Source organism: Eutrigla gurnardus (genome assembly GCF_963514095.1).
Source record: "Eutrigla gurnardus genome assembly, chromosome: 2".
NCBI lineage: Eukaryota > Metazoa > Chordata > Actinopteri > Perciformes > Triglidae > Eutrigla > Eutrigla gurnardus.
Genome location: NC_139916.1, coordinates 13,107,684 through 13,131,553, shown reverse-complemented (window position 1 = coordinate 13,131,553; position 23,870 = coordinate 13,107,684). Strand labels below are relative to the sequence as shown.

The 23,870-nt window shown below is 41.9% G+C and overlaps 1 protein-coding gene across 1 annotated transcript; it reads left to right on the top strand.

The window, feature by feature from the left end:
* The first annotated feature begins 1,088 nt into the window (after positions 1-1,088).
* Positions 1,089-20,517, top strand: LOC311027546 (uncharacterized protein). The gene is made up of 44 exons (XM_084031584.1): positions 1,089-1,237; positions 1,489-1,518; positions 1,691-1,714; positions 2,124-2,278; positions 2,417-2,521; positions 2,642-2,804; positions 2,960-3,070; positions 3,236-3,364; positions 3,593-3,709; positions 3,802-3,970; positions 4,066-4,191; positions 4,306-4,487; positions 5,054-5,239; positions 5,343-5,482; positions 5,664-5,824; positions 5,934-5,960; positions 6,056-6,112; positions 6,234-6,347; positions 6,482-6,683; positions 6,787-6,959; positions 7,665-7,776; positions 7,881-8,016; positions 8,532-8,828; positions 12,419-12,454; positions 12,582-12,605; positions 13,452-13,609; positions 13,693-13,797; positions 13,885-14,047; positions 14,240-14,350; positions 14,477-14,605; positions 14,836-14,952; positions 15,035-15,203; positions 15,605-15,730; positions 16,056-16,237; positions 16,326-16,511; positions 17,359-17,498; positions 17,632-17,792; positions 17,931-17,960; positions 18,116-18,205; positions 19,055-19,168; positions 19,247-19,448; positions 19,543-19,718; positions 19,825-19,936; positions 20,045-20,517. Exons 1-44 carry the CDS (start codon positions 1,124-1,126, stop codon positions 20,172-20,174), a joined length of 5,691 nt encoding a protein of 1,896 aa, XP_083887710.1. The 5' UTR covers positions 1,089-1,123; the 3' UTR covers positions 20,175-20,517.
* The last annotated feature ends 3,353 nt before the right edge of the window (positions 20,518-23,870 follow it).

The following is a 23,870-nucleotide window of genomic DNA, read 5'->3' as shown; positions in this document are numbered from 1 at the left end:
GGAGTCATCACCTGGAAATCGCAATTTCTCTTGTTAAAACATGCATATCTGTGTTTGACCTCAGTTGAAACTTGCCTGAAAGGCTGGAGTTTGAAAGTGGCGCCGTTTTTTCGCTTCTGCTCTTTTTCCGAACAGGAATAGCACACAAGGGTGTGCATTCCTAAAGCACGAGATTTTGATTCTGCGCCTTCGGTGACGTCACCGTGGCGGCTACTTGCATAAGCCCACCCCTCTTTCACCACCCAACCCCGCCCCGTCCGCTACCTGAAATCGCCGAAGCGCCGCCATTATGTTTTGGAGTCTGCATGCAGGCAAGCACCCCCGGCTCTGTCCTTCCTGCGGCGAATCAACGCGCGCCTCATTACATATTATACAATGCACATCCGGACCAGTCAAAACCTCGCGCGTAATCTCGCGTGATAAAATCGCGGTACGAAAAAGGGTCAGAACAAGCTCAATGTTTGATTAAAATTTTTTTTTTTTTTCTAATAAGTTTTACGAATTGATCCAAAGCGATCCAAGGGGGGCTGGATACGTATAAAACCAGGTGATGACTCCTTTAAGCTGTGCTTCCCATTCCTCTGGTGCCAGATCGTCTTGTCGTGTGGTTGCGAGCGTTCCAGCATTATTTCCCCAGAGTTTTCACCGTGTGACGTGTTCTGTGTATTTTTGACCTTTGAGCCTGCCTGCTGGATTTGTACTGTTGCCTGTTCGATCGACCACCTGGTTTTGACCCTTTTTTGAATAAAACAACCCTGATTCAGCCCGAACCCTCTGACTCTGTATTGTGTCGCCTTTGAGTTCCTGACAACTGTGACATAATGTGTTTGCATTTGCCTACACTAAAGGATGTTGGGGGTCACTAATATATAATAATAGGCAATACAAATGTTAGGTGTAAGTTTGGTGTTCCTACCAACGACGTTTAGACCTCCTGCACATTGAGCTCAGGTCTGTTGGTCAATACTCCAGGCCAACACGAACAAACACACCCACACACACCCACACACACACACACACACACACACACACACACACACACACACACTTTTTGTCCCTCCCCCTGGGCAGATAACTTTTTTCGCAGCAGTGAAGTCAGCCACTGTTCAGTGGAAGTGGAGTCATGTCTGGACTGCAGGGTGTTCGCCTGCTGCTGCTGTGGGGCAGCGCCTGCCTCTGGCTGCCTGGCCTGGCTCAGGGGGCTCTGGTCATCTCCGGGGACCATGAAACTCTGCAGGTAACTTCACTCACTGAACTTTCTGTACTTTTGAAATCACATTGTTTTAGAGCAGAAATATTAATTTCATGTGGTTCTCCTGATTTTGCCACCGGTCAGTTTTGTTATGAATAATCTCAACACTAGTTTGCAACTTAAGTCTAACTTGGTTTTACGATCACATCATGACCTCTAACGTCTTTGCTCAAGCAGCACCAAATGTTTTTCCCGATATGTTGGTTCATGTTATTGCTGCTGCATTTGTATTTCAGGGGACAAGAGGAGCTGCCAAATCACTGCAGGTATCAGAAACTTTCTAAATGTTCATTCTGAATCCTTAAAGTAATATGGATACGGCTATATTGATGGTTCATAACAATAAACAACATAAAGCAGCAGTGGCAGATCAAATTCCGGAGTTGTGGATTTTTCCATCCCCAAAAAGAATCTCCTTTTTCTTTTTTTTTGTAACAGAAAAGAAGTACCAATGAGGCCACGGTAAGAAAACAATCTGTCTCAATCTCTACACATGATAATGATGCTGAGAATATTCAATTCATGCCAACTTTATTTATTCTATGAAGATAATGGTATGAAGCAAACTACACACAGCATACAGCATCCTTCTCTTGCAGCCTGAGCACCCAGCAAATAAAAGAAAGTGACTATCCACACTATCCCTGCGTAGGGGATGAAGCACCCAGGTCGACTCACGCAATCCGTCTCACAAAACACTCCCAATGTAGAATCAGTTACATAAAGACCTGGGCAGAATGATGTGGACTGCAAATTTAAAAAAACATTCAGTTCAAAGCAACGTTCAAAAAAGGCAGATCTTGCAGTAATTCCCTGTATAAACATGCTGTATCTATTAGTGTTTCAATCTTTCCCTCTCCTTCTGTCTCAGGTGGAGGTGTACAGTGTGAGAGTGGACTGCACTGTGACGTCTCGTTTCGCCCACACCGTCATGACCTCCAAGGCTCTGAACAAAGCAAACTCCTCCCAGGAAATCTTCTTTGAAGTGGAGCTGCCCAAGACCGCCTTCATCGTCAACTTCAGCATGTCAGTGTGCCTCCACCCTGATTTCCACTCTGTCCACAGTCCTGCCGGCATCATGGCCATTTGAGTGTGCTTCCTGTTCCCAGTTAGGTCCCTTTCCTGAAGTTGCATCATGTTGTGCTCCCTCATTGTGCCTCACAGGGAAATTGATGGTGAGGTGTATGTTGGGGAGGTGAAGGAGAAAGAGAAAGCCAAGAAACAGTATGAGAAGGCGGTTTCCTCTGGGCAGACGGCTGGACTGGTCAAGTGAGTCACTCGAGACGTATAAAATACACAAAATTCAGACTTTATCTCCATTTTTATGGCTTTACCCAAATGGATCATTTAACATTAGCTGCTGTCAATGATGTCTGTGTTTCATTACAGGGCTTCTGGCAGAAAGATGGAGAAGTTTTCGGTGTCTGTGAACATTGCAGCTGAAAGCAACGTGACTTTTATTCTGACCTACGAGGAGCTCCTTCAGAGGAAGCTGGGCCAGTATGAGATTCTAACCAGAGTCAAACCAAAACAACCAGTACAGGAGTTTCAGGTGAAACCATGTTCATGTCCAAATCCTATCTCTCAGTCATTTCAGATATTCTAAATGTGAGTGATTTATCAATCAACTCCTGTGTCCGTGTGTGTGTGTGTGTGTGTGTGTGTGTGTGTGTGTGTGTGTGTGTTTGCCTGCCTGTGTGGAGACAGATTGTGGCAAACATCTATGAGCCTCAGGGCATTGCTCATTTGGATGCCCATGCGACCTTCCTCTCCAATGAGCTGCTCCCCCTGGTGGAGAAACAAGTCACAGACAACAAGGTACCTACAACAGGCCTCTGATTTTAATGTTATTTGTTTGCCTTTCTTGCAGTTCCTGCATAGCCACTCTCTTTTTTTTTCAGTTTCTTTTCTTCACATTAAATAAAATGCCTCATCCAAGAAATGTGAGTAAACCAAACTGATTGTATCATATCCCGTTGTCAGGCACACATCTCTTTCTCACCAACTATGGAGCAGCAGAGAAAGTGTCCAGATTGCGATGGAACAGTCATCGACGGAGATTTTGTCATCAATTATGATGTGAAGCGAGCACAGGGCCTTGGAGATGTTCAGGTCAGCTGTCAACGAATACTCGTGCACATTGAAATCAGGCTTCACACGTACAACTATGCAGATTCTCTTTAATGTCTGAGTTGTAGAATAAAAAAAGGATGAATCTGTGATTTTGTCCCCCAACAACACCAAATGAATCAACTACATACTGAGGGGGGAAAACAATCTTGCAACTTTTGCCTTGTCATTCATTCATGTGTTGCTCTTTATTGATTCTCTTCCCTTCAGATTGTGAATGGATACTTCGTGCACTTCTTCGCTCCCCCTGACCTGCCCAGAGTCCCAAAGAATGTGGTGTTTGTGATCGACAGGAGCGGATCAATGAGTGGAAATAAGATGACACAGGTGAGAGACTCTTCCGACTTTGGATGTGTTTCCAATATATATTGAAGCCCACATGCATACATTTTGACCTCTGACCTCGCAACTCTTTGTAGACACGAGAGGCAATGCTGGCGATCCTCCAAGACCTCCATGAGGACGACCACTTTGGCCTCATCCAGTTTGATCACAGAATCATTACTTGGAGGGAATCACTCACCAAGGCAACTAAGGAAAACGTGACTCAGGGCATGGAATACATCAGAAGCATATATGACTATGGAGGTTAATAGAAAAAAAAGTGACACAGCTTTTATGCTCAATGTCATCTTAACTCTGTAAATGATATAAACACACTCTTGTGCATGTTTTCCTTCAAGGAACCGATATCAACGATGCAGTGTTGAAAGGCGTGAACATGCTGATCAAAGACAGGCTGGAGAAGAAGCTCCCAGAGAGAAGCGCCGATATGATTATATTACTGACCGATGGAATGCCAAACGGTGGTGAGCATGTGGAGTGTGTATCTACTCAAGGATGACTGTACATTTACGTGAGTGCACATTTAATTAATGAACTTAAGCATTCAATTTCTGCATGTTGTATCTGTGCATTTGAAGGAGTGAGTCATCTTCCGACCATCCAGGAGAATGTTCGTTCCGCTATCGGAGGAAATATGTCTCTGTTCTGTCTTGGATTTGGAAACGATGTGGATTACTCCTTCCTGGATGTCATGAGCAAACAAAACAAGGGAGTGGCCCGCAGAATTTATGAGGGTTCGGATGCAACCGTTCAACTTCAGGTGGAGCCTCGAAGCTATTAACCCATCTTTGAGCCAATTCTTGAGATTGTTAAGATAAATGTGAAAGATACCAGCTAGCTATTGTAAATAGGGCGCTGCAGGAATGAGTCCTAAAGCCCAGAAATTAGTAGCATTTTTGCACTTCCCGTTCCCTCTTCTCAAAGTCAATATGTTCTTTTTGTTTAAAGGGTGTTTGGATGCCTGAACGTGCTTTTGGCATATTGCATTCAATCTTCAAAAATCATAAAAGTGGTGCTCTTTTGTGAAGATTATCTTGCTGAACAAAAGGCGTAATTGTCATACAATTGTGTTTGTCACATTCTCTGCAATTATCCAAAAGCCAATGGAAAATCCCATCTGAGATTCTGAAATCATTTGCTGAGGGAACCAGTGCGATGCAAATTCCGAGGTTGGCCTACAAAAATATGTCATCCCTGCACTCTATAATGTCTCATTCTTCTACGACTATGGAAACACAGTTTTTGATAGAATTATAATAAAAAAAACTATTTCATAGCACCTTTTATACAACTACACATAATACAATGTGTATGCGTTTCTTCCAGGGTTTCTATGAGGAGGTGGCCAGCCCTCTGCTGTTAGAGGTGGACCTGCGCTATCCTGACAACGCAGTGGACTCACTGACTACCAACCACTACAGCCAGTTGTTTAACGGCTCAGAGATCGTGGTGGCTGGTCGGCTGACAGATAATGACCTGGACAACTTCCTGGTAGAAGTGTATGGCCAGGGGGTGAGGAACAGGAAATGGTAGCAATTTAGAGATGATGCTGAGGTCGAAAACATGTTTATTACTAGTTTTAAAAAGATGTATTATCCTTTTTTCTCCCACGTAGTTCGAGGAGGACTTCAAGGTGCAGGGCCAGGCCAGCGCTGTGGACTGGGACGTGATGTACCCAAAGGAGGAGTACATCTTTGGGGACTTCACAGAGCGCCTGTGGGCTTACATCACCATCCAGCAGCTACTGGAGAAGAGGTCTGTTTGAGTAGCTGACACCTGAATCCACCTGAAATCTTTTGGTCACATGAAATCATTTGTCAATGACGCTATTGGCCTTGATCAATCTTGTAATATTAATTGATAGCATTAGCATTAGATTCTATGATGGTTTTCTGAATCCCAGTGTCATATGTGACAACTTAATTATGATTTGCAGCAAGAACGGCGCCCCAGACGAGAAAGCCAACGCCACAGCCAAGGCCCTGGAAATGTCTCTGCAGTACAGCTTTGTCACCCCTCTCACCTCCATGGTGGTCACCAAGCCTGACACTGAGGACGGACCAGACAGCCCTCTCATTGCAGATAAACTGACTGAGGGTAAGGGAACAACACGAGGGTTTTAAAAGTGATACTGGGCAGCACAAGCAGCACTGACTATTGGTTTCATGTTTTACTAAGTTGTTTGTGTCCATCTGTTTTTTGACAGAGCAAAGACAACAGGCAGAAAGAACGGGTAAGACCAGACAGCATTAAAAAAGTCTTCTGGGATTAATTAAGTCAAATCTATCTCCATTGCTTTCAATTTTAATTGTATTTTCCTATATTTAGCACATCGATATGCACCCCCTTCTTATGCCTACAATAACATGGCACCCACATATTTAGGTAAGTGGACTTTAAATAGCCGCTAGTATGGCTCTCCTAGTCTTGTTGACTTGTTGTCATCGGCAGAACAAAATCATATCCATTCTGTATTTGAATATCATTATTCTGGTGTGACCTGCAGTGGATGGAGATCCTCATTTCCTGGTAGAGCTCCCTGACAGAGGCGACGCACTGTGTTTCAATATTGACAACATGCCAGGGACCATTTTCAACCTGGTCAGAGACCCGGCACAAGGTGAGGCCTGAACATCATCACGACAATCCTTTGACCGTTGACTATGTATGTATATTTCTTGTGTCAGATGTGTGCCAGTAAATCACCCCCAGCAGTTACACTGCGACTGACTGAATCCCATGTGGTTTCCTTAGGTATTTTGGTCAATGGCCAGGTCATCGGAGACAAGCAGATTGCCCCTGATGGTAAAATGAACACCTACTTTTGGCGTTTTGGCATCGTCCACCAGACTCTGGGGGTGAGGCTGCAGGTGAGCACTCAGGACATCTCAGTGCTCCAGGATGGAAAATGGGTCAAGCTGCTGTGGTCTGAAACAGCTTTTGTCAAAGGACCCAAGTAAGGAACCTTTAGTGAAAGAGAACTATCTTTCTACATGGGAAATATAAAATCCAGATCAGGATGAATGCGTGTCATCTCCCTCCCCTGTTTTCTCCTACAGTGTGGATCTTCTCTTAACCAAGGGCAACAGCCTAACAGTAACTCTAAAGGATTCGGTCAAGTTTGTCATCCTGCTACACAAAGTATGGGCGAAGCACCCGTACCACCGGGACTACTTGGGTTTCTACACCTTGGACAGCCACCTCCTGTCTCCTTCTGTTCACGGCCTGCTAGGTACAACATGACGACTTACAGGCTGAATGGAGGACTTAACCTCATACTACACTTTGTAAACAGTATACTGGGCAAATCATAATCATGACGATTTAAAAGGAATGCAGTGTCAGCCCAGGCAGAATTAAAGCAGGATTAAAACAAGATCAGTGAAAGACATTAAAGCAGTTATAATTAATATTTTAATACATGCGGCCAGAAACACGACTCCAAATGAATGCTAATGTCTATTTGTGCTGACTGGATGTGTAAAAAGGCAACTTTATTGAGTATTTACAGTATGCTGCGCTTCACTCAAGTGGCCAAAAATATTGTGGCTTAAAATCAAACAGGACAGTTTCCTTAGGTTTGTCCTTAAAACGTTATGAAACAGGAGAAGATTTAATTTTATTTAAGTAAAATGAACATTTGACTTTAAAGATCCTCAAAGGAGGAATTTATTTTTAATAATTCAAAAAAATTGTTTTGCAGCATTGTGTAAATATGCTTTAAATTAAGCAAAAAACATATTTCAACAACATTATCTGCATTAATCACCTGTCATACAGTATAAACAGAGGGATGCTTAGACATTTTAATCTTTTTAACATTACAGTATAATAGATTAAAAATTATTTAAGTGCAGTTTTTACTGTTGGAGAGATGCAGGGCTAGAATGAGTTGATTGAAAAGGATATTTACTTTAAATTGTGGGTCATCTTCTAGGTCAATTCTACCATGGGATTGAATATGAGGTGTCGGACCTGCGTCCAGGTGAAGTCCCAGAGAAACCGGACGCTACCATGTTTGTGAAAGGACAGGAGCTCAATGTGACCAGGTATACATGCACACAGAGCTGAGTGTGTCCTGTCTCAGTTTGCATGCAGTGTGTGTCCTAAATGAATAAATGGTCCAAATGACATGTGTTGTCTCGCTCCACAGAGGCTGGCAGAGAGACTTCAGGGGGGATCAGAAGAACGGAGAAAAGATTCCCTGCTGGTTCATTCATAGTAATGGAACAGGCCTCATCGATGGAGATGCAGCAGACTATGTTGTGTCTGGCCTTTTTAAAACAGTTTAAAAAAACGTGCACGCATCCGTGTCTACCGCGGAAATAATATAACTCAATTCATACAATAAATATTAAAATCTGCATGACATCCTGTACTTTAAGGCTTCATTCACAGAGCCAATGTCACACTGGAATTATAAGAATGGGGGCGTAACAACATGCCATTATAGAGGGGGAAATGGGAGACAGCCTCATCCCTTGTCCTGAAATAAATGGGACAAAGTTCTTAAAGATTGACTCAAGCTGGATTTAATCATTTCGTTTCAGTGTTTCATTGTTCCCAACATTGTCTAGCATACAAAACTTCACAGACATTGATGCAAGTCTTAATTGTTAGTTTACACTTTGTGATGCTATAATCAACCATGTTCATATATCACCATGTGGAGAAGAAATAAATACATTCGTGAAAGAGAAAATCTCAAGATTCGTGTGACCTTTAAAGCATGCAGTAAACACGCACACGCACGCACAGCGGGAAATCAGCCACTTGATAGCCACGTTGATTTGCGGACTTTTTTTTTGTGTTTACGGGAAACACTGAGTCACGCAGAGTTAGTTGCAGAGGGGCCCTCCTCCTCCTCCTCCTCCTCCTGCAGAGTGTGGGTGGGGTGAAACTCTTATGGGAAGACTTGATGCCCGCATGCCGAGAATTCCCTCCGCACTTGTTCCCAGCCATGTCGGGGCAGAGGGTCCTCCGGTTCCCAGCCGTGCCTGCGCTCTGGACACTCATGCTGCTGTGGATTTGTGTCTGCATCTGGCTCCCAGCTCAGGCCCAGGGAGCTCGGGTCATTTCACGCAGAGTTGCTTCGACACAGGTATTTAACACGTGCAGCATTCGCATGTAAACACATGTCTGTTTTGTCTTCTTCTACGGTCAGTTTACGCATGGAAATCCCCCCCAGCAGGTCTGGCTGCAGCAACTGCTTTTAGAGAAGAATTTCTGTTCAGCATTCATGATGTTTTTGCAGCTAACTGGGATTTCTTCCCATAAAAAGCAATGTTAGATGACAGGTGTGGTACCAGAGGCCTGTACTACGACATATCCAGGGTATCTTTCTGTTATCTGACTTCACTAAACAAATGCAATCGAGCTAAAAGAGGCGGGGTTTGCAGTATTTGACCAATCAAACATTGATCAGTCTCCGGGCAGCAGAGCGGCATATTTCACGTACGAGGAGCAAACCATAATCTTATAGAAATATGAAGACGTTAAACATAATTTAGGCAAAAAGCAACACAGTTGGAGCTGCCAAATTCAGGAAGGACAGCTGGCAAAAAAAGTCTTATAATACTATATATCACTATAATATCACTGCCCCATCACACGGGCACGAGTAGATATTACAATATCTACTATATCGACTATAATTACAATTGTGTATTCCATTGAGTTAATAGTGGGTGATAGTTCAGTGCTAGAGTTGGCCCCCATGTATAGAATAGAATAGAATAGAATAGAATAGAATTTAAATAGGGACACAGTGGATAAACAGGGATACAGTTGACATATAGTTCCAATACAAAGAATGCAACTGATGTGCTGTACAGAGAGTTTATAGCTATTGCTAATTTCCAACTCTTGTCCCTCATTGTACATGAGCAATAAAATTATATAAATGATCAACATGCTCAAACTGTATTACACATCAATAGAATACATAATCAGCACAATGGGATAAAAAGCCTACATTTACACTGTACACTAATACACATACCATAAAACCATTCCTGTACATTCTTGAATACACCACCTCCAAAATTCAGGGTTAGGGTTAGGGTTAGGAGGATCAGAACATGAGGACTTAATGGGCACAGCTTTGTTTCTCCTTTAGCCAACACTTAACCCCTGTTGTAATATCAGTAATTAATTTCATCTCCGTTGGAAGTGTGTTCCAGAGTTGACAGCCCTTAATGGAGAAAGCAGACTGTCCAAATGTAGTTCTTCGGTTTGGTATTTGACAGTTACCAGTCACCATGCCCCTAGTTATTCTGTTTCCCTTAGGTCTTTGAATGTGCCTGGAAAGAGGCTCGGGGGCTAGACCATGTAGACATTTGAAAATCAGTTTAAGAAAACAAAGATGGGAATTGTATTTTTGTAAAATTTGACAGCGATGCCAACGGATGGGCTTTTTGTCCATTATTTTCAGTGCCTGGTTATATAGGGATGTGATATGTCTGGTTGTAGATGGTGATGCTTGGGTCCAAACGGTCATACAGTAGGAGAATTGAGAAAAGATCATAGCATGCATAAACATTTAAGCTGCCTGGGTAGGTAATCATTTATTATTAGTTTAAAACAATTGAGGTTCGTTTTTACTGCTTTTGAGATTTTCTTTATGTGCATCAAATTTAAGTTGTTAGTCTAAAATAATCCAGAGAAACTTAAATTCAGTAACCTCCTGTGTTTCATGATTTTGTAAAATGATTTTAAATGTCCCCGGTACACTCTGTCTCCTGATTGAGAAACACATAGAAACAGTTTTTTTTTTTATTCTTACAGTCTGTCACTGTAAGAATAAGTCATGGCGATGTACCCCGGTAAGAAGTGAACCAGCGGACTGAAAACCCAGAGTTAAGCCTGAAGTTCCCTCTCTAACCATAGCCGTGGGAAGTGGGGGTGCGGGGGTTTATGTGTCATACCACTCGCGATCAAAAAATAAATATTAAAAAAATGAATAAAAACTCTCTGTCTCCGTGAATTATGCGTCGTGTAGGCCTATGATGTTTTGAGTCAGTGTGTTCTGTCTAAAATGCTGTACAATAGGGTTGTCTTAAGCCTGTTTTGATGCCCATGTCAGAAGCGTCAATAATGAAGTTTTATTTTATTTATTTAATTTATAACAGTTTTTATATTTTCACGTGTTTGTTTTCACCGTCAATTTCGGTGCAAGGCTGTACAGCAACATTTGTTACCTTAGCAAACGGTTACTTTGTTTGCGTTAGTATCAATCTGTGTGCGTTTTGCATTTTGTCGCTTTTTTTTTTGACAGTGATGTATGCCTGTGCTGTGTGCCATGCAATGCTAGTATGCTGTACTGTTACAGAGGCATTTCAATAAATACAATCAATTTCGTACAAATAAAGCCTATTTTTATGGATTTCTGGCAAACTACCGCCCACTACAGCACCCCCAACCAAAACTCACTTCCCACGGCCCTGTCGCTAACCCCAAATCCTGCTTCATAGTACAGGCCTCTGGTGTGGTTTGTGGATATTTGAGTTACTGTTGCCTTTCTGTCAGCTCACTGGATATTTTCTCTCCTTTGGACCGTGCTCTGTAAACCCTAGAGATGGCTGTACGTGAAAATCCCAATAGATCAGCAGTTCCTGAAATACTCAGACCAGCCTGCTTGGCACCACGTTCAAAGTCACTTAAATCACCTTTCTTCCCCGTTCTGATGCTCGGTTTGAACTTCAGCCGATCATCTTCTTGACCATGGCTACATGTCTAAAAGCATTGACTATCTGCCACGTGATTGGCTAATGATATTTAGATATACGAGCAGTTGAACAGCTGTACCTAAAAAAAGCGGCAGGTTAGTGTATCTCCTTCGTTCGACATGATCATGTTGTACAGTGCATTTAGTGGCCAGGAGGCAACCTCCGGTTCTGAAATGCATTCTCTCTACTCACCATCAGGGGGCAACTCCTCTGGTTGCAAAAAGTAGTCAGGTTGCAAAAATCCAAGATGGCGACGGCCAAAATGTTGAACCCAAGACTTCAAAACCGTAGTCCACAAACCAACGGGTGACATCACAATGACCATGTTCAGTCTATGGTTTTTACTAATGAAGCTGCTGTACAATGTGAGCATGTAGAAATTCATTAAAGACTGCTGCATTTAGGCTCAATAGGCCAGAATGCACTGCAGCTGAAAGAAATAATGCATTTTGTCCAAGCCATGCCTCAGTCCTCCTCTGGATTCTGTTCCTCCGCTGTATTTCCTTAACCAGCCAGCAGTCATCACTCACACCTCCACTAGTTGCCCTGCCATCTGCTCACATACATGCTTCCCCAGTTTTTAAAAACAATTTCAGTTCGCCTACCTAAGCCTGCCTGTTGCGACCTGTTGCCAGCTTGTTTGTTGTGTGACCTTTACATCTGAAACTCTTTTCCCACACCTGTCTCAAATCCTTTCTCAGGGGCCACACCTTGCTTGTGCAATCTAGAAAGACTTGCTTTTAAAGACGCATGTGAAACACAGAGGATACGACTTTATTGAAAACAATGAATATCATATTGATAAACAAGGACAGAAAAGTCATGCCGTGTTTAACTATTTGAAAAAATCAGGGTAAACATCAAGTTTACTCTGGCGATGGCACATTGTTGTTCGATGCACATCTCTCTCAGTCCTGCTGTTCCTTTCTCAATAACCATGCAGCCGTACTTTGTTGTGTTCCAGGAGACCAAAGAAGCTAATCGCCCCAGGGCAATAAAGGTACTCATAATAGTTCCTAACATCCATGCTGTGTTTGTATGTCCGTTTCACCATGCTACAAAACTCGAAAAGGAGAATTTTGGTGCTGAAAATGACATATTTTTCTCTTTTTTTTCTTCTTCTACAGAAAAGAAGCATAAGCTCTACGAATGTAAGGAAACTATTTTGATATGAAATTCTCAAGTCAGAAAAGGCATTTATATACCTGTGTTAATCTGTCATTGAGAAATTCATTGTGAAACCTGAATATCATAATTCAGTACACAAGAGCATGGTCAAGATGATGCTATATCTCAGTAGTTTTATTGTTACTGTTTGCAAAATGAGGGCCACATTTCCTGTAAAGCTCATTGCTTGCAGATGTTGCTTGTTCCGCTCTTGCCCCTGAGGTGTCCATCCCCGTGCATTTCCCCTTTCTCTTTTCTTTGCAGGAGACAATCAACATGCTGGAAGTGATTTTCCATCTGTGCTTCATTCCTTTCACTCAACTTCTACTTGCATTCTGTTTGCATAACAGTGACCTCTCTGTGTTTCGGTGACATGAATCATTTGGGGACATTTCTCACGACAATTCAGTAGAGCTTCCAGTTACTTTAGCCACTGCTTTTGCTGTAATATGATCATTTAGATTCTTTTTTTTAGGATTGACTGACACCTTTTTAGAAAGCAATTCACTCAACAAGCATGCCGAGATTTCCTCTTCACATCTCGTGAATCCCGATAATGCAGTTCAAAGGTGAAAATACATAGGCTTTATGGCATCGGGGGCATGTCTGAACAGAATCAAATGAGGGTCCAAGGAAAACCGGAATGGAGCAGACAGACAGGGAAGTAGTACAGGTGCATGTTCCAGGTAACAAGGTTAGGTGTGGTGGCTTGGACTTGAGTGAAAGAGGTTACTCAAGAGATGGGGGGGTGTAAAAGTATGAGGGCACCTAGTGGACAGGTAGGGAATGACCATTAATGAGGCAGAATGTGACACTGTCCAACCTTTCAGATGGTGGAGGTGTACAGTGTGAGAGTGGACTGCACTGTGACGTCTCGTTTCGCCCACACCGTCATGACCTCCAAGGCTCTGAACAAAGCAAACTCCTCCCAGGAAATCTTCTTTGAAGTGGAGCTGCCCAAGACCGCCTTCATCGTCAACTTCAGCATGTCAGTGAAAATGTCGTCGTTATGACTGAGAGCATAGATCCGCTCCTTCTCTGTCTTTTGACAAGTGTCACTGTGCCTCACAGGGAAATTGATGGTGAGGTGTATGTTGGGGAGGTGAAGGGGAAAGAGAAAGCCAAGCAACAGTACGAGAAGGCGGTTTCCTCTGGGCAGACGGCTGGACTGGTCAAGTATGTTGGACTGAAAAATGAGTGTACCTTTAACGTGTGATGGTGGTGTGAGCAACACATTAAAGTAATGCATGCACATCATTACAGGGCTTCCGGAAGGAATATGGAGAAGTTTTCGGTGTCTGTGAACATTGCAGCTGAAAGCAACGTGACTTTCATTCTGACCTACGAGGAGCTCCTTCAGAGGAAGCTGGGCCAGTATGAGATTCTAACCAGAGTCAAACCAAAACAACCAGTACAGGACTTTCAGGTTGGTTTCCTCTTCTTTAAAAATAAATAAATAATGATGTGCTGGTCAGGAGGAGCAATGCAGAGTGTGAGGAATATGATCCAATATTAATGAGACATCCCTTTGATTCCACACTCCTCTTTGATTGTGTGTGTGTGTGTGTGTGTGTGTGTGTGTGTGTGTGTGTGTGTGTGTGTGTGTGTGTGGGAACAGTTCACAACCAACATCTATGAGCCTCAGGGCATTGTGTTTGTTGAGACCACTGCAACCTTCCTCTCCAATGAGCTGCTCCCCCTGGTGGAGAAAACAATCACAGACACAAAGGTGAAGCATTAGAACGATTTCCATCCTGCTGTTTAATAGACCTATAACTAAGAAGGTAATGATCATGCTGTAAGCCTAAATTATGCGTCTAATAATGTCAGTTGGAATCCATTTTTCGTCTCTCAGGCACTCATCTCTTTCTCACCAACACTGGAGCAGCAGAGGAAATGTTCAGGGTGTGAAGGCACAATAATTGACGGAGATTTCGTCATCAAGTATGATGTGAAACGAGTGGGTGGCCTCGGGGAAGTTCAGGTCAGCGGCTAACAAAAGACTTTGCACGAATACACAAGACTCAATTGCTTTACCTGACGCACAATATCACGAGACTCTCCTACAGCAGCTCAAAGAGGCTCTTGGAAGTAGCTTACATTAGTATTTCATTTGTGATCTGTTTTACTTCCCTAGCCATTTAAAGGCAGGCAATGCTTTGCCCTTGTAATATATCCATGTTAGTCCTAATCAAATGCTGTATTCCCTTTCAGATTGTGAACGGATTCTTTGTGCACTTCTTCGCTCCACCCGACCTGCCCAGAGTCCCAAAGAACGTGGTGTTTGTGATCGACAGGAGCGGCTCAATGAGTGGAAGAAAGATCGCACAGGTAAAATACTTTTTGTCCGGTAAGCATACTGTATGCATCTCTTTATCTACATCTTCATATGTGGATTTGGGAACCTTTGCAGACCCGGGATGCAATGGTCGCCATTCTGACAGACCTCCATGAAGAGGACCACTTTGCTCTCATCCTGTTTGATAACAAAATCATCACCTGGAAGGGCTCTCTTACCAAAGCAACACCAGAAAATGTTGCTCAAGCCATTGCCTACATCAGGAAACTAGAAGAAAGTGGATGTAAGAGGAAAACAAGTAGCAACTGTTATGACATATTTTTGGTGCACATCCTAGTTCAGATGACTAGACATCCAATTTACAGATATACATTTTACCATTTGTCAAACAATAGAGGGACTACTATGACTTCAATTGTCATGTTGAATGCCCCTCTGCCTTGCGTTGTAAAGCTAATAAACATCCATCCTGTGTTGGTTTCCACCTGCTTTCAGGCTTGATGCTAAGCTAAGATAAGCTGCTGGCTGTAGCTGTGTGGTTTCATAGTTAGTCGACAGAAATAAGTGTGTTGGATGTGTCCAAATGTTGACCTATTCCTTTAAAGAACATATTGAGTAATTGCTGTGATATTTCCTCTGTGACAATGTAAGAAATGTTAATCTGCTCATTGTATTACCTTTCAGCCACAAACATCAATGATGCTTTACTGAAGGCAGTGAGCATGCTGGTGAGAGAGAGACAAGATAATAACCTTCCAGAGAGGAGTGCAGATATCATTATTTTACTGACTGATGGAATGCCAAACAGTGGTAAGCTTCATTTGAAAAATTGTAATATCACCCTGTAAACATGTCTGACATGTATTAACAATCTGTGATCTTTAACCCCCCTCCCCCCCTTCAAAAAAAAAACAAACAGAAAAATAGTTCTGTGTAATCATTTTGAAAAGTATTTGTCTGAAAATAGTCAAAGGGTTTTGTCCTTTGTTTGTTAAGTCAGATCCTTTTAGGATTAAAAACTGAATAAACCCCCTCTAGATTTGTAAATGCAACAAGTATGTTAAGTAACTGTCTTGTTGGAACAGGCCTTCATTGCATGCACATACATAACACTTGTGTGCCTGCGTGTGTGCAGGGGAGTCCAACCTGTCAAAGATTCAGGAGAATGTGCGCTCTGCTATTGCGGGGAAGATGACGTTGTTCTGTCTTGGATTCGGTAATAATGTGGCCTACTCCTTCCTGGATGTGATGTCCAGACAAAACAAAGGACTGGCCCGCAGGATTTTTGAGGGATCGGATGCAGCCATTCAGCTCAAGGTTGGGTAAAAAGTGTACTGATTTACAGCAAACTGATGTCCATGCACATTTGGGACATTGCGTGATTTGGAGTGTGTCTGTGTTCCAGGGTTTCTATGAGGAGGTGGCCAGCCCTCTGCTGTTGGAGGTGGACCTGCGCTATCCTGACAGTGCAGTGGGCTTCTTGACCAAAAACCACCACGGCCAATTGTTTAACGGCTCAGAGATTGTTGTCGCCGGTCGACTGACCGACATTGACATTGATAACTTCTTGGTGGAAGTGTTCGCCCAGGGGGTGAGAAATACACAGCAATATGGAAATGAGGGAATGACTGAGACACTATTGAGTCATGACGATGACTTGATAATATGCACTTGCTTTAATAGGAGACAGTTCCTGTCACTAAATATACCAGTTTGGGTGGATTGCCATGCAGTTATACAGTGACGATCCCCAGAGGATGTATCCTATGTCAATCAATTTAATGTCGAATGTCAATTTACCCAATATTTTGACTTATGACCAGATACCTGCAAAACTATTCATATTAACCTCAGCTGTACTTTGTATTAATTAGCAAATGCAAATATGATCCAATAAAATAGGACGGTGAACATGGTAAATATTACACCTTTTAAAAGGAGCGTATCTTCTCACCTCAAGGGAACTCTTTGTCATGGACTAATCTTCGTTCAGCTACATTCTATGTTTCCTTTGACGAGTTTCCATAATAGCTCCTAAGGAACCAGCCCATTCTCGTTCCCAGGTTACCAAAAAACGTACTTATTCTAACCCAATAGGCCTGTCACGATAACACATTTTGCTGGGTGATTAACTGTCCCAGAAATTATTGCGATAAGCGATAATATTGCCGTTTTGAGACCATTTTCAACTGATATAATGATAATGGCAAAAATAAGGCAACATGATCTTGCAAAGGGGTCCTGACCAAGTGTCGTGATGAGGATGGGAATGTACAAACATCAGCATGTTAGCATTTTGACAATGTTAGCATACTGACGTTAGCATTTAGCTTGCTGATCTGGCTATAATGCTGACTCTTAGCCTTGTTATGAAATTATACTATTCATTTCCTCCTCTGTCAGTTATACCTCCCATCTCATCTCCCCTCCTTCTCCAGCCTGAAGAGGACTTCCAGGTGCAGGCAAAGGCCAGTGTGGTAAACTTGGATGCGATCTACCCAGGACAGGAGTACATCTTTGGGAATTTCTCAGAGCGTCTGTGGGCCTACCTCACCATCCAACAGCTCCTTGAGAACAGGTATCTGTGTCCTTATCTATAAGAAGAAAGAAATACTATTATGGCACCTCCTTGTTATTGCACATCATTTGTGTCATTTGTCATTATTAATCAATGGACAAATCTGCTCTTTCTTTCTTTTTACATCTCCCAGTGACCTTGGTACTCAGCAGGAGAAAGACCATGTGACAGCCAAGGCCCTGGACATGTCCCTGCGATACAGTTTTGTCACCCCTGTCACCTCCATGGTGGTCACCAAGCCGGAAACTGAGGACAGTTCAGACGGCCCTCTCATCGTTGATAAACTGACTGAGGGTCAGTTAGTGGCACATTATTTCTTTAGAAAAGTACAGGATGTTGCTACACTTAATCTGTTGGATCAATATTTGTAAATAGAAAATGCCAAAGACCACTTTGTGTTGTGTGTTTTCTAATTGTTGTCCTGTTTCACAGGTGAGCGACAGGAAGCAGAGCGACACAGTGGTACGACGATCTCTTTTAACTTAACTGTGTGACATCTTTTATTTATTTAACATTTATTTTTAACATGATATTCCCATTTATAAATCTAATTTTAGGCTGAACAGCGTCACTGAAGTATATGCTTTTATTATATATGATATTCTTCTCTCCCCTAGGTGGCGGTTCCAGTGCCTTGAACCGTTTCCCTGCTGTCAGTCACCGTACTATCAATTCCCGTATTAGCAGTTTCCCTCGTCAATCAGATGGTAAGTTCTACGACAGTAGTTCATCTATTACAGCATTCTATCATATGTATGCTTTCATTGTTCCTGTCAATTTTACTTTTATCTTCTATTAAAATATTCCTTCTTAAAACAGGAATAAGGATTTGAATATTTGCTTAAATTTACTTTTTTATACATGTGGTTTGTTTATAGCGAGGCAATAAGTTGGGTAATTACAATAATCGTGGCCAGCTAAAATGATCCTCTATAGTTTATTTGTGGTACTTTATAGTGGACGGATGTCTTTTTGTTTTCTGCTGATTGCACCTTTAATGTGTCATTCTCTCACGAGTGTTTTGTAGGTGTAATGTAAATTCGTGGTCAGTCAGAACAAGCAGGGAGTGGGGCCATATCGTTGTTTTGTCCTCGCCACCGCTCTCTCTCCCCTTCTCTCTCATTACTTGTATAGGATGTGATTTCATTTTGAGACAATTTGTATTTTTCCTTCATGTTTTGGAAGTAAACATTTCAAGTTTACCTACTGGTCTCTGTGGATTCTTTGGATGTGGACACGAGGGAGAAGGTTGAGAGGGTCAGACTTAAGCTTCACCTACAGAGGGATGAAACCAAATAGTCTTATAGTTGCTGCAGATTGTATTTAAACATATAAAATTCAAGTTGATTAAATTAAATTCTATACTTTATTGCCATGTCAAACAAGTTGATTGGAATTTGTCTAATCAGGTTAAAAAGGCAATACACACACAGAAACATACAGTCCATAAAGGACAATCGCATAGACAATCGTTCACCCAAAAAGCTGTAACAAACCTGAGTTTGACTTTATATATGCTTTCTGTCTGACGTGATACTTCAACGATGCTTGTGCAGTGGACGGAGATCCTCACTTCATGATCGAGCTGCCAGACAGAGATGACGGTCTGTGCTTCAACATCAACGACAAACCAGGAACCATTTTCAACCTGGTCAGAGACCCGGCATCAGGTCGGCCCTGAGTTTTCTAAATCAGAGCACAGGACTCTATTTTTTCAACAAACTCAAACTTGATCCTATTATTTCCAGGCTTTGTGGTGAACGGACAAATTATTGGCAAGAAGAAAGTCGTTCCGGACGGTAACATCAACACCTACTTTGGCCGTTTTGGTATCACCCACCAGAAGCTGGGGGTGAGGCTGGAGGTGAGCACTCAGGATATCTCCGTCTCCCATCATGGCAAGCAGGTCAAGCTGCTGTGGTCTGATACAGCCTCTATCAAAGAAACAAAGTGAGTAACACTTCCCTGCTAATATAATTGGACACCAACATGTTTAAACGAAAATTATTTTTATTTACAACATTTTTTTTTGTCTTTCCTCCAGCATGGACTTCAGGTTAATCAGGAACTGCAGCCTGACGGTGACGCTGAGGCACTCGGTTAAATTTATGGTCATTAAACACACAAAGGTTTGGAAGAGACGCCACGACCAACAAGACTATCTGGGTTTCTACATCCTGGACAGCCACCACTTGTCTGCTTCGGTTCATGGTCTGCTAGGTAGAAAACTGCAAGAACATTTCATATCATGATACAGCGATTATAACACTATTTTATGTCTGCTGATTCCTAATTCTGAATCAAATAAAAAGTTATCTCCCTCCAGGTCAGTTCTACCATGGCATCGTGTTTGAGGTGACAGACCTGCGTCCAGGTGAGGTCCAGGAGAAATTAGATGCCACCATGTACGTGAAGGGACAAACGCTCAACGTGACCAGGTGCACATGCCCCACAATGTTGAAACATGCACGCACATAATGCAAAGGGAAAGAGCTTTTCTGTATGCATACATACCTCATCGTTGTTTTCTTTTATCACTACCTCAGACACTGGCAGAAGGACTTCAGCAGGGATGTGAAGAATGGTGAAAGCACTCGCTGCTGGTTTGTTAACAATGATGGAGAAGGCCTCATCGATGGAAGAGCTTCAGACTACATTGTGCCAGGGATTTTTTGATCCTGCTGTTGCAATAGAATGCATTAGAAATGCACTGGGGCCACGTTATGATGGGAGATCAGCAGTATACCTTCATTTTAACTTTACACACATGCTGAAACAAATATTAAAAATGATATTTATCTTTTTTTATATAATGAAAAATCCAAATAACAACTTATGGTACTAATTAAATGAAGTCTTTGAAAGTTAGAGTGCAGGCAGATGGATTTACTGATGGCATAAATAATGGTCAGTGATCCAATTTAAGGCGGCTGTAGAATCATATAAATCTGCTCAGTTCACATACCAGATTAACTTCTTTACATTTCTTTGCAATCAAATAAATATTTTGCTGTTAAAATGTTTGCCTTCCGTTACTGCAGGAGTTGGCCAGGATATTTGGGTTCACTTCAAGGTAACATGGGTACACGACTATACCAATGAAGTTTGGCCTCACACTGTGCTTTGTGATCTGCACTTTTATTCACAAAAATGACTGCCCTTCACCTCCTCGAGAAGAGTGGAGCAATGACTTGTGTATGGCATGTGTGACTGTGATGTCGCCCCCCAAAAGTGGGCACCTCTACACCGGGCTTAATTCCAACTATGCATCACCACAGCAATCATGCTTCTTATGATTTTATTATTGAAAAATGTCACATTCAATTATTATTATTAAGATACGTTTCAAAGTCGAAACCAATGCAGCCATTTGAATCTAGCCACAGGTTGTTGTTTTTTTATGTTACAGTCAATAAAATATAGACCTGAAATTAAAAATTTAAGTCTACATTATATTCAGTGTTCTTGACTCTAAAATAACTGTTTTGACGTTATTCTGTATGACTTTAATAAATAAACAGGTGCACCAGTTTATTTGATTGCTGTAGCTTTTAGGAAAAGTACTGATCAATTCAGTATAACTAGAAAAGATCAGATGTCAGAGTGCTTCACTAAGTCCAGTTTGTTGGCTTGCTTGAGCCTCAATGGTGCCAGACCCAAATAAAGCTGCCTCGAGGGCAGGAGGCAGGACATTTTTGCAATTATTTGTTGGGCTTGTTTGACTTTTTCCATCTGGCTCTTTGCATTCATGTCGTTGTTGGGGAGCCTGTGAGTAGATAGAGGTATGGCCACGGGGGGCAGCAGCGAGCTCAGTGCGACTGTTTCTGTCGCGCCGCCAACCGGAGGTAAAGAAGACGTCGCACTTCAAAACACAAGCCGCGCAAAAGGTGAGTCTTCCGCTTTAATTTAATTAAGACATTTTTTAAACCGAGTGTCTCACTTTTACTAAAGAAAAAGCTACAACGATACTAACCTTTAACCAATAAGTTTGGCGGAATGCCGCTTACATGAGACAACTATCCCGGACTAGCTAGCTAACATTAATTTAAGCTAGCTAACGCTACAGTAATGTTTTCAACGTATAGGGTAGATTTTTTAAAACAACCCAACCACAATATGTGAGTTTGTCTGACTCATTGTAGTTGGACTTTTATTGAAATGACGTTATCCTCGTAGAAGCATCTTGATTGAACCTCACCGGAAGTAATGGCCCTGTGGGCACATAGCACACCTACACAGGTGACTGTGCGTATTCACAGCTAGTAAGAGAATCACGTGTGTTACTTATACATCAAAGGGACATTTTACCTCTCACCTCATATAATGAGATTTCATGGTGCTCAGCTTGTTGTGTTGAAAAAACAAAACAAAAAAACATTCAACAGCATTGTCTCTTTCCAGAAATCATGACCCGGTTACTCAAGATAATCCACAGACCTTATTGAGAGAAGTGTCAGCGCTGCAACTCCCACCAAAAACTATCTATATTGATTAATGGCACTACAGGTAAGAGAGATATTGTGTTTTTTTTTTTGAGTGTCCCAGTAAGCCATGGCAGTGAGCCAGTGTGCACAAAACCTGCAATTGAAGAAGCTTGAGTTCAGCTCTCATCAATGTCATTTACACCTGTGCTTTTCCGACTGTGATTTGTCAGAATGTCTTCTGGTAAAAAATATTAAAAATTAAATATTGTCTTTGCTAGCTTTGTTTCTGTTGGGTGGGGGGAAATTACAACTTTTATCTTGCTTATAAGTACAAAGAGTTGCAGAAATACTGGTCAGCGTTTGTCTTTATTTAACTATTTCTATTGTAGTCCATGACTTGCATGCAGTGGTGTGTTTATTTTTTGGTGCTCATTGTTCAAACCTTTTTATATTTTATTTATTTAGTGGACACATTTTGCAAATTTAACTCCTATAGCCTGTCACTGAGTTTTCTTGAGCTTTGACTTTTGAGCTATCAGGACATTCAGTACTTTTCTTTGTATCTGCCCCCCTTTTATGTCCATCATTTGAGTGTATGTGTGTGATTTGGCATACATGGTTTATAAAATGGATTGTGTGTCTGTGTCTGTGAGTGAGAGAGAGAGAGAGAGAGAGAGAGAGAGAGAGAGAGAGAGAGAGAGAGAGAGAGAGAGTGTGTGAGAACACTCTACTGTAACAACTCAACAGGTCTTATTACATGGCTCTGGTGTGTGTACTAATAGATCCAGGGCAAGTGCGTTGACCCCAGTCATGTCGGAAGTTCAGGAGTTGAGAGGGATTTTCTTAAGGGGATCTTTGCAGAAGTGTTTGCTTGTGTGTGTCTGTCTCTTTGTATATGTGTGTTTGTATAAGCTTTGCTGATTAACACCAGATGTGCAGGGCTCAGGGTGTCGGCAATAGCTTGAGAGGGCCCCACTGTATTACATTCGGTCCTGGTTGCAGAAAATGCTCAAGCGACTTCTTCACACATGGCTGACATTAATATCTTTGCTGTTCATCCCCCAGATCCCCGCAAGGTTAGAAACATCAGGTCAGACTCAGTTTAATAAGGACGTTGTGCGGCAAAGGCAAGCAGTTCATGTAGGTCTCCTGCTGCTCCACTAGAGGGTGGGAGAGAGCTGTAAAACATCTGCAGAGTCTGAAGTCAGGTCTGGCTACTGTGAGAGAGCTTCTTTTTTTTTTTGAAGGATCTTGCAGTTTTTCAGTAGAACAGATCGAGGACGTTGTGTTTTTGTACTGTGTGTGTGTGTGTGTGCGTGTGTCTGTGTGTGTGTGTGTGTGTGTGTGTGTGTGTGTGTGTGTGTGTGCATGTGTGTGTCTGTGTGTGTGTGTGTGTGTGTGTGTGTGTGTGTGTGTAAAATTTGATTTTAATGAAGAATAGTTTACCTAGAAAGTTTAACATACAAACTACTACAATATTTTTGAAAGTATCTGAATTGAAGTTTAGTGCTGCAACTAAGGATTCTATTTAAAAATTGATTCATTTATTAAAAATATTAATCTAGTAGATACAATTTCATAAAATAGTGAACAACAGCCATCGCAAGTACCCAGTGCCGAAAGGGACATTGTGAAGTGGATTATTTTGTCCAACCAACAGTCAAAAGCCGAAGACATTCAATCTACAATTATGTAAGAGTGAAAAGCTACAAATCTGATAATTTAAATCTCTTCATATATGACTCAAACAATTCCTTGATTATTAAAATAATTGATAATTAATTTACTTTCGAGTGAATACAATTTAATTGTTTCAGTCCCAGTTGTGATTATTGCAATAGTCAAGATGAAATTAAAATTAGTTGCATAATCATTCTAAAATTTAAAATTAAACATCTTCCTTAGTATTTTCACAGCTTTTTTGTCAAAGTTGATCTCCAAATTTAGT